Genomic DNA, 10168 nt, shown 5'->3' with positions numbered 1-10168 from the left:
TACTCGTCCTCCCACCGTCACTAACCATTTAATCACTGCCCGCTGTCTGGCAAGCACTGAGTCAAGCCCCCAACAAACATTAGCCCTTTAATCGCCATAGCGACCTGAAGGCATCGGAACTGCGCTCCCCTCCTTTCACAGATGAGGAAACTGGATCCCGGGAGCAGAGTGTGGCTCCGGGGTTGGAGCCTGGGCCTCTTGGCCTCCAGAGATTGTGCTCTCGAGCCCCCCATGTCCACGGCCCTCCTCCTGCCCCTGCTTCTGCCTTCCTCCTGCGGGAGGCCGCCCCCCCCCCCCCCCGAGCCCCAGAGCACCGAGCCGTGGAGGAGAGAGCGAGCCCTCGCTCCGTGTTAACTCATTTCCTGTCTTCACTCACTGACCCCTCGGAGCAGCCCAGGAGGTGGGTGCCCTCAGCATTCGCGTTCACAGCTGAGGAAACAGGCTCCGAGAGGGGCAGGAGCCCTCCCGGGCCGCACAGCTGCTGTTGGTCCAGCTGGCATTTGAACCCAGACAGTCTGGCTCCTGAGTCGGCTCTTAGCTAGTCCATTATTTCAGGCTCAGGAAAAGGGTCGGAGGACGGGGGTCCCTGCAGGGCGCCGGGGGCCTGGGAGTGGCGGCCACTGGGACCCGGCCTCACCGCTCGTGTTTGGTAATTCTTTCCTGGAACAGACTGTCCGTCTCAGCCGCAGAAACAAAAGTTAAGTCAGAGGCATCAAGGAAGCAGAAGTTAGGCCCCTCAGTGTTCTCTGCCTGGTCCTTCCTTCCTCCCATCGCGGGCTGTACCCCAGCGCACAGAGGGGCGTGACCAGCCCGGGACCCGTCCGCGGACTCACCGTCGATGGGGCCCAGGTCCCTCCAGTCTCCCCAGTGCCCCCGAGTGACTGAGCAGGGGGCCCCCAGGTGGCGCCCGGGTCTGCCCGGCCCTGCAGCCTGTCCTCTCTCCGCAGGATCGAGCGATCCACCGACCAGGTCATCAAGCCCGTGAACCTGGAAGCCCTGTCCAAGTGGACCGGGCACATTCCCGGGGACGTGGTGAGGGACATGGCCCAGATCGCCCCCATGCTGGCTCGGCTCGGCTACGACCCCTACGCAAACCCTCCCAACTACGGCAACCCGGACCCCATCGTCATCAACAACACGCACCGGGTGAGTGGGCGTGCACACGTGGAGGCGTGCACACGTGGAGGCGTGCACACACGGAGGCGTGCACAATCAGAGGCGTGCACACAAGGTGTGCACACGTGGAGGTGTGCACACGTGGAGGCGTGCTCGCGGGCGGTGGCGGGGGTGCGAGCCCCAGCTGTCTGAGAAAATAATAATATAAGCATCGTGATTCCTGAGCTGTGGCCGTGGTGGGTCATGTGACTGCTTGTCTTTCCATTTTTGCTTGGGCCACAAGGAAGCTCAAAGCCAACTGCCTCACACTCTATAGCAGGGGTCCTCAAACTTTTTAAACGGGGCCAGTTCACTGTCCCTCAGACCGTTGGAGGGCCGGACTATAGTTTAAAAAAAACTATGAAAAAATTCCTATGCACACTGCACATCTTATTTTGAAGTAAAAAAACAAAACGGGAACAAATACAATATTTGTATTTGCATGTGGCCCGCGGGCCGTAGTTTGAGGACCCCTGCTCTATAGCATTCAACCCTCAGGCCCATCTGTGCACTAATTTCACTTTATTCCTCTACTCTTACCCTTCATCGGTTTCAGAGAGAGGAAGGGAGAGGGCTAGAGCGATAGAAACATCAGTGATGAGAGAGAATCATTGATTGGCTGCCTCCTGCGCACTCCACACTGGGGATTGAGCCTGTAGCCCAGGCGTGTGCCCTGACCGGGAATTGAACCATCACCTCCTGGTTCATAGGTCGATGCTCAGCCCGGCTGGACAGATAGCTGTTTAGTCTTTAGGGTGGTTTTGATGCTACTGCAGAGTTAAGTTCCTTTGTTGAAAGCCTTGTGTGTGTGCATGGGTAAGTGTGCGTGTACATGTATGTGCGTGTGTGTGTTTCTGTATTTGGATCCTGGGGATCAGTGCTCAGTGATTGGGAGGACCCCGTGTGAGTGAAGCTGTCCCAGGGGATTGGTCACACCCCTGGGGATGTGGGGAGGGACATGGCCCAGATCGCCCCACGCTGGCCACGTGGGTGGGCGGGTGGGAGGATGGACAGGTGAGTGGTGAGATAAGTTAATGGATGGATGGGTGGGAAGGGGGATGGATGTGGAGGTAATGGACTGAATTTTATTTTTTTATCAGATCCATGAAAGTGATATTTCTTTTCTCTTCTGTAGGTCTTGAGAGGGGACTATAAAACACCAGCCAATCTGAAAGGACATTTTCAGGTTAGAAACCCCACGGGGAACTGTGAATGCTGTTTGCCCGGCTGTACCGCTAGCTGTGTGCCTGACTCCTCACCTCTACTGTGGGTGATAGTCACCCCATCAGGATATTGGGGGGGAGGGAGGATGAGGGTGGGGGTGGGGGGACGGGGGGGTGCGGCGGTGAGAGTCGGGCCAGAGGCGCTCTGAGTGACCAGCTGGGCCAGGCCTCGGCCGCCCTCTGCCTGAGCCCCTCTCTGCACCTGGTCTCCGGGCTGGAAAGCAGTTGGAGGGAGTTGGTGGCAACTCTCTGTCTTTAGCTTTAATTTCATTTGTTTTTATTAAAAATACTAGTATTAAAAATATTTTTTTACTGAATTTAGAGAGAGAGGAAGGGAGAGGGATAGAGAGAAACACAGCCCTAAACTCGTGCAGGAGGCAGCCGATCAATGATTCTCTCTCATCATGGATGTTTCTCTCTCTCTCCCTCTCCCTTCCTCTCTGAAATCAATACAAATATATATTTTTTTTAAAAGATGCTAGAATTAGTCAGCACCATTTCTCACCTGTTTTAACCAAAACAAGGAGTAACAAGAACAGGAAACAGAAGCGGGGTGGGGGGGGCGGGGCGCCCATGGCCGGAAACTTCACTTTTGCTTGTCGCCTGTCTCAGCCCCTGTGCGTGCGGCCTTCGTGGTGAGTGTGTGTCGGAGCGGCTTTGTTTTGCTTCTCCGTCTAGTCAGTGGGTTTCACGTGTGCCGTGGGGGACCCGCGCAGCCCTGGGCAGAGTGCCGCGCGCAGGCTCACGTGCCACGCGTGACCTCACCGTCTCCCCAAGATCCTCTGCCGCCTGTGGAAGCATCCGGAAGGATGCCGGGCACACCTCATCCTGCTCCTGCCTCTTCCGTGGGCCAAGGTGCGGGTGGGGCTCGCTGAGTCATTCCCCGGAGCCCATTCTCAGGAGTGGAATCCGTGGGTGGAAGGTCCACATCTTTTTAAGACTCAGCCTGCGAGGCTCAGAGCGTGTTTTTCACCAGAGTCGGCCAGTGTGCGGCCCTGCAGTGCAGGGCGTGGCAGGTGCTGTGTCATCGGCTCCCAGCCTCGCCCGCGGGGAGCTGCCCTGCCGTTGCCCCCGCCCCGCCCGCTCCCCTGCACGGCCTCCCCCACCCGTGACTCAGCCAGGACATTGCAAACCCTGCAACTGACCGCAGGGCAGAGCCAAGTAAAGGGGCCGTCAGCGAGCTGCAGTCCCGTGTGGTCCTCCCACGTGGTCATCGTGAAACCAAAAACGGGGAAATGTTCAGCCAGCAACACAGAGCTTTCACACACTAGACCTGCAGCTCCGGCGATTGCCTGCTCACTCCCTGGGCTGGGACACCCTCCCTCCCGGTTTCTGCTGTCCCCCCGCGGTAATGCTGTCCCCCCCGACCTCTGACCTCCGCGGGAATGCTGTCCCCCCCCCGACCTCTGACCTCCGCGCGGCGGGACTCGGGTTCACCTTTTGGGTTGTTGCTTGTGGAGTGTGAGGGTGTCAGACACTGGCAGCCGGTCCTCTGATTGGGCACCAGCTGGCGCTCAGTTCAGCCCCGACACTGACTCCCGCTGCTACCCCAGGGCTGCAGGTGGAGGCACCGTCCCAGCGGACTGCCCGCCAGCCGCCAGCCGCAGGGGGTGCCCAGGACACCCACACATTTGGGGGTTCCCACGACGCCCACTCCTCAGGTTATTATAAAGGAGACAGTTTAGGAACAGCCACATGGAGAGGTGCCCAGGCAGGGGCTGGGGAGGGCGAGCTCCGTGGCTCTCCGGGTGCACCGCCCGCCCAGCCGGAAGCTGGGGTTTCTGGGGAGGGCTCACGAAGCAGGCATGATTGACTCGGTCACAGGCCAGTGATTACTAAGGTCGGGGGGTGTGGTGCTGAGAGTCCCACCCCTCTATTCATGCCTTGGTCCTTCCGGCGACCAGCCCCCCATCCTGAAGCTCTGTGGGCCCCCCAGCCACCAGCCATCTCATTAGCATTCAGGAGATGCTCGGAGCGGCTGCGGGTTTTAGGAGCTGCGTGCCGGGCACAGGACAAAGGCCAGATGCTGGCTCTTCACCGCAGCGCAGACACTCACACACACACACACCCTGTCGGCCCCTCCCTCCGGGTGAAGCAGCCCCCGTCACTCCTGTGGCCCACGTGGTGCCGGGCGTGGCCAGCATCGGCCTGTGCGCGCCTCAGCCCCTCCCCCTAGAGCATAAGCTACCTGAGAGCAGGCCTGGTCTGTCAGGCTCACGTTTCCCAGCGCCCGGCACATAGTAGGTGTGCAGGGAGGATGGGATGGGTGAGTGTGTGCCGGCCGTGATGCTGAGGGCTGGACCTGGCGTGACCTTCTGTGTCTTCCCGCAGGTGAACCCGAACAGCACCGCCTCCCACGTGGGAAGCTCGTGATTTCCAGGTAGGACCACGCTTCCGACCCCCGACCCCTGACCCTGCAGGGACCGCCCTTCCGAGCCCCGACCCCAGGGACTCCCCGGTTCCGACCCCCGACCCCTGACCCTGCGGGAACCGCCCTTCCAAGCCCCGACCTCGCGGGGACTCCCCGCTTCCAACCCCCGACCCCTGACCCTGCGGGGACTCCCCGCTCCGAGCCCAGGAGCCTCTTTTCTGAAAAGCTTGTCCCTCCAGAGCCTCCCTGGGGAGGAGTGTCCCCCAAGGCTGGCTGACCCACCCCTCTGGGAGGTTTCCATGGTGACCGGCCAGGGAACTATTTATAGAATCGAGGCTTAGTCTCCTGCTTGGGCTGGGCAGGGCTCAGTGCTGAGCCGCCCGAGAAAGGTTTGTCTGGCTCAGGGAGGCGCCCCAGGACCAGAGATGGGGGTCCTGGGACCACTGTTGCCTGGACTGCCGCCTGCCAGGCCAGCTTCTGTTAACAGCTCAGGTTTGGCGCAAAGCAGCTACTGTTCTAACCGTACCCACAGGCAGGTCTGGTCTAAGCAGAACCCCACCGCCCTGTCATTCACTCAGCCCTCAGCGTCCCTGGGAGGCAGGTGACATGGTCCCATTTTATGGAGGAGAAAACCAGGGCCCAGAGAAGGATCTGACTAGCCCAAGGCAGACAGGGTCACAAAGGGCAGAATCTCCCCCAAAGACATCTCCCCCGGAGTTTGCTTTAAGGAACGTGAGTATTTGCTCATCTGTGTTTGCTAAGGGGCAGTGGAACGGCTCCAAACGTGGGTTTGAACTTAAGTCAAAGATTTAAGGACTCGCTTCCCGTTTGACTCCTCTGGGCCTCAGTTTTCCACACCTGGAGAATGGGCTTCGTCACTGTCCACCTGCCAGAGAGCTGACCAGGGTGGGTGCCGGGCCCTGGCCGTGGACCTGGGCAGGGGGTAGGGAATCCACGAGGGAGTGACGTCCCGGTGCCCCCGCCTCTCTGACCGGGTCAGGGAAACGCGAGAAGGAACTCGCCTGGTATCTCCCGGTGCTTTTTAAACGGAAACAGCTTCTCGCCCAGACTCTATTTTCAGTCTCATCTTATTTTTCAATAATCAGCATATGTTTTCACTTAAAAAAAAACACCCGCTTTGCACCCACATGCCAGGCTGGAGACACCCAGCCCGTCACTCTCAGGGCCCCCCCCCCAAATCCTGCTCAGGCCCCGGAGTCTGCTTAATCCCAGAGGAAAGAACCTCACGTGGAACACAGGTCCCCGCGTTTCTCCCTTTCTCCGACCGCCCTGCTCTGCTCCTGCGCGGCCGATGCCTCCCTCGCTTCCCTAAGCGAGACACGCAGACCAGACCGGGTGCGCTAGCTCCCTCCTGGCTGACCCTTCCCTCCCTCCCAGCAGTCGCTGCTGTTTGCTCTTCGTACATGAGAAGGGCGTCTGAGGTCGGGGTGCAGGCTGCGATGCGGGGAGCCTCCCGTCTCCTGCGGGCGCTGCAGCCGCGCGCTCTGCTGTCACCCCTGCGAAGGGGACCGGCCTGGGCTCACGCGGCCCCCCTGCTTTCAGGTCTCCGCAGTGGCTGTCGCCAGGAAGGGGAGAAGCTGCCTCCAGCGGAAATCGGACTCTAATCCAAGCATATTGCTTGCTATAACCGGCACAGGGCCTGCTGCCGAGGGGTGACTTGCATATGTTTGCAAAGCCGGGCCATTGGAAACTTTCTGTGAAACGCTGCCTTCGGACCCTCCGGGATGGAGGGCGGGAGTGCGGACACCGTCCAGCTTTGGAAACTTGGTTTTTATATTTTCCCGCGAGAACTTTTTCTAAGAAGTGGCCTTGCCGCCTGGCTCCTGTGCAGGGCCCTGGGCGGCGCTGCCGGCTGGGACCAGGCCACCCCGTGCCTCTCCTAGGCCCTATTTTTGAATTCAAAGAATCTATTTAAAAATTTAATATATGAGGCTTTCTTTCATTCCTCCCCAGCCCTTAAATGGACACAGAAAATAGATCTATTATTTGAATAAAGTGATCAGGGACTCGTTTGTCGGTGCCTTACTTCACGGAGGGACGGGCGCGGGTCTTGCGTCCTGCCTGGTGGCCCGGGGTCCGCCGGGCTCTGCCCACCCTGTGCCTGGTCCCCAAGGGCCCCGCAGTCTGGTGATTTGCTGGAAGGACCCAGAACTCAGAAAACCCATTAGTCTCACGTTGATGGTTTACTGCGGCCAAAGGGTGCAGATCAGCATCAGCACAGGCACCGGCGGAGCCCGAGGGACCGGCCTGAGCTCCCGGCGGCCCTTCCCTCGGGGTGTGGACGCCCCTGTCCAGCCCCGCTGGGCGCCCAGAGGCCTGCGGTGCTGCCTGAGGAGCAGCTGCCTCGTCTCCATCTCCGGATGAGCCGGGTCCCGGCATGGCCACCGGCGAGCACAGCATCTGCCTGGAGCGGCCCGAACCCCGTGTTCAGAGACGCCCCATTAGAAGGAATATTCCGGGGGCTTCTGGGCCGTCCTGTCTCCCGCGTGCGCGGGTGCAAGCTCGCCCCGCCTGCGGGGGGGCCCCTTCCCTGCTCGGCCCCAGATGCCGGGCTCCAGACAGTTCTGCATCGAAAGATGGTGAGTGAGGCGTGGGAGGGCGTGACTTGGGCCAGTGTCCCCGCCGCGTGCACATGTGAAATGGGGAAGTTAAACCCCCGGGTGATCAGGAGGGGCCGATGGGCCAGAGCCGTGGGGCCCGGGTGACAGTGGAGACCGCGGGCCAACGGGACGGGCAGGGGCCGCACTGTGCGCACAGGAAGCTCCTGGTGGGCACCACCACATCCGCCTCCTCTGAGCTCCCACCCACTGTTGCTGCAAGTCCCACCCGCCCCGCCTGAGTGGCCTGGCCCCGCGGATTGTGAAATCTCAGCCCTGGGAGCAGCGGGGTGAGCAGGCGCTTCCACGGCCAGATGGCGGCGGGGACGGTCGCCTGGCTCCGCCCCGCGTGCCTTGGCTGATGATGGTGCCTTCGCTGTCACGTGTCGGGCTGAGCTGGTGGGAGCGTCCCGGGCTTTTCCGCTCCACACAGACTGACTGTTTTCACGGTTTATTTATTTGTGTGTATTTTCGGGGTTTTGTTTTCTTTTAGTGGCAGAGTCTTCCACATACTCTCACACACACACACACACACACACACACACACACACAGTCGCGTGTGCAAGCTCCATCTACAGAACACAACGGCGGCTGTGTCCCCCTGAGGAGGACCCCACACCTGCCCCGGGCTCCGGCGGCTCCTTCGGAAGCACGTTACCACAGCCAAGGTTCTGCATTGGTTTGCCTGGTGATTGGACTCGTGTCGGCCTCACTAGACCGTAAACTGAATGGGAACCATCATTGTTAATTGCTCACCATTTACCCCCCATGGCACCTGGTGGGTGGAGGGGGTGGGAGCCGGCTCCCCAGGGGACCCCCAGAGGTCCCCGCCTCCGGGTGGTCACTCCCTTTCGTCCTGTGTCCCTTTCCACACTGACTAAGGTCGGGTTCCGGGTTCATACAGGACGGATGGCTGAACATGGGCTTCAGATAAAACAATACGTATCTTGTTTGCCGTTTGTCTGAAGTTCACGTGGAACTGGGCACCTGTATTTCTATTTGCTCACTCTGGCTGACAACCCTCCCTGGGGACCGGCCGTGCAGCCGGTCGGATATCAGGGAACTGCCTGTCGGTGTGTGACCCCCAAGGCGAGATCATAAACCCCGTGTGGCTTTGGCCTTATCTCGACCCAATTCTCGGGGAGGCCGGTCACTGTCATGAGGACACTCAGCACCTGACAGAGGTTCCCGGGGTGGGGAACTCGGGCCTCCTGCCCACAGCGGCACCAGCGGCCAGCCATGCGAGCAGGCCACCTCAGGAGCGCGGCCCAAGGGGGACCCCACATCACAGCAACCCGGCTGGGCCACACTTGAATTCCTCCCCAAAGAAACTGAGGTCATGTTTATTGTCATTTGCAGCTGCTCAGCTTGAAGAGAACTGTAAACACTACAATAGACGATATATAGGAGCTCAGAAATATTTGTTAACGAGTGGCTCAGTGAATGAATGGGTGAGTGAGTGAGTGAGTGAATGAATGAATGATGAAGGCCGGGGGTCCTCATCTCACCGTGTGCTTTGGAGGGTGCTTGCTTTCAGATCCTGCCTCAGGCCTGCGGAACGTCACGTCCCAGCTGCTATCTAAGGATGGTGTTCACAAGTTCTTGAAAGGGTGGAAACCATCTGCATGAAACATTTAAAGAAAGCAAATTCGCTCACCCAGCTGATCTGGATTTTCAGTTCCGGCGCGAGATATATTTTTGTGACAAGATTCAAAACACTAAGCCGTGTGCAACTGAATGATGTCCCTGCCCTAGAAAAGGCGCTTGTGCTAGACTTTAAATAAATCAGCTCTGAAATGCCACTTGCGAGTTGTTCCTATGGTATCAACCTATTTCAAGTCATAACTGAGCAAGGATTTCCCCCCCAAACCTTTCAAAGGCAGGATGGGCCCCGTGCAGCATGGCACAGGCTGCTAAAGGGGGATCAGGTGTGGGGGCCCGGGTGGCCCCAGACACCCCCTGGGAAGGTGGGGGATTGGAGAGATGACGTATGCAGGGGCTTCTCTCTGTGACCCCGAGCAGACAGGGATCACTCCAGAAGTACTGGCTCCAACAAGCGGGCAGAAATGGTGTGGGGCCCCATGCAGGGACTTGCAGAGCAAGCACTGGCCTGCAAGTCTGACCTCCTGGGTCCGGGAACCAGCTCTGTGCTGAGACTCGCTGTGTAGCCCTGGCTGCTTCCTGTGGGATGGCTCCTCCATCACCTCGTCTGTGAAAAGGGAGGGACCGACCCATGAGCATCGGAAGGCCCTGCCCGGCTCCTGCAGAGGCGCCTTGTTGCTTGGCAACTCCTCCTGGGAAGGCTCCTGTCTGAGTACCTCATTGGGATTCTGAACACGGGCCTGGGTGTCCTTGAGTCCCAAAGCAAGGGTTTCTCTGGGCAGTGACTAGAGGCCAGGATCGGTATGGGACCTTGAATTGAAACTTCTTGAACTCAGAAATCCTGAAAAACTACTCACCTTTAAGGCTGCGAGGCCTTCCATGTGAAGGTATGAAATTGGGTCTTTTAAATTAAAAGAACCACAACCATGTACAAAGTACTTATTACTCTAAGAGCATTTATATGCACCAATTAGCCCCCCCCCCCATTTTGTGTCCTGGGAACTACCCTTCTAGAGCAGTGCTGTCATTATCCCCATTTTACAGGTGAGAAAACTGAGGTACTGAGAGGTGAAGCAACCTGCCCCCGGTCCCAAACCTAGGAAGCAGAAAAATGGAGATTGGGATCCTTGAAGGTTTACTCTAGAAACTTCATTTAAAAAAGTCTAAATGCATAGAAGTTTTTTCTCTCCATCATATAA

General features: G+C 58.8%; 1 protein-coding gene across 7 annotated transcripts in view; it reads left to right on the top strand.

Moving 5' to 3' along the window:
* Positions 1-6782, top strand: part of TPST2 (tyrosylprotein sulfotransferase 2) — a 34877-nt gene extending 28095 nt beyond the window's left edge. For 2 of the 7 annotated variants that reach the window (XM_059676981.1, XM_059676980.1), the window contains exons 3-6: positions 948-1146; positions 2291-2341; positions 4710-4758; positions 6313-6782. In XM_059676981.1, coding sequence (XP_059532964.1) covers positions 948-1146; positions 2291-2341; positions 4710-4751 — 292 coding nt within the window. In that variant the 3' untranslated portion in view covers positions 4752-4758; positions 6313-6782. Of the gene's footprint in view, positions 1-947; positions 1147-2290; positions 2342-4709; positions 4759-6147 lie in introns of all 7 variants that reach the window. The other 5 variants (XM_059676983.1, XM_059676982.1, XM_059676985.1 and 2 more) reach the window with 5 other exon arrangements.
* Positions 6783-10168: the final 3386 nt, after the last annotated feature.

The sequence above is a fragment of the Myotis daubentonii genome, chromosome 19, assembly GCF_963259705.1.
Source record: "Myotis daubentonii chromosome 19, mMyoDau2.1, whole genome shotgun sequence".
In the NCBI taxonomy this organism is placed as follows: domain Eukaryota; kingdom Metazoa; phylum Chordata; class Mammalia; order Chiroptera; family Vespertilionidae; genus Myotis; species Myotis daubentonii.
The sequence above is the reverse complement of the archived record's forward strand: the minus strand, read 5'-3'. Positions and strand labels throughout refer to the sequence as shown.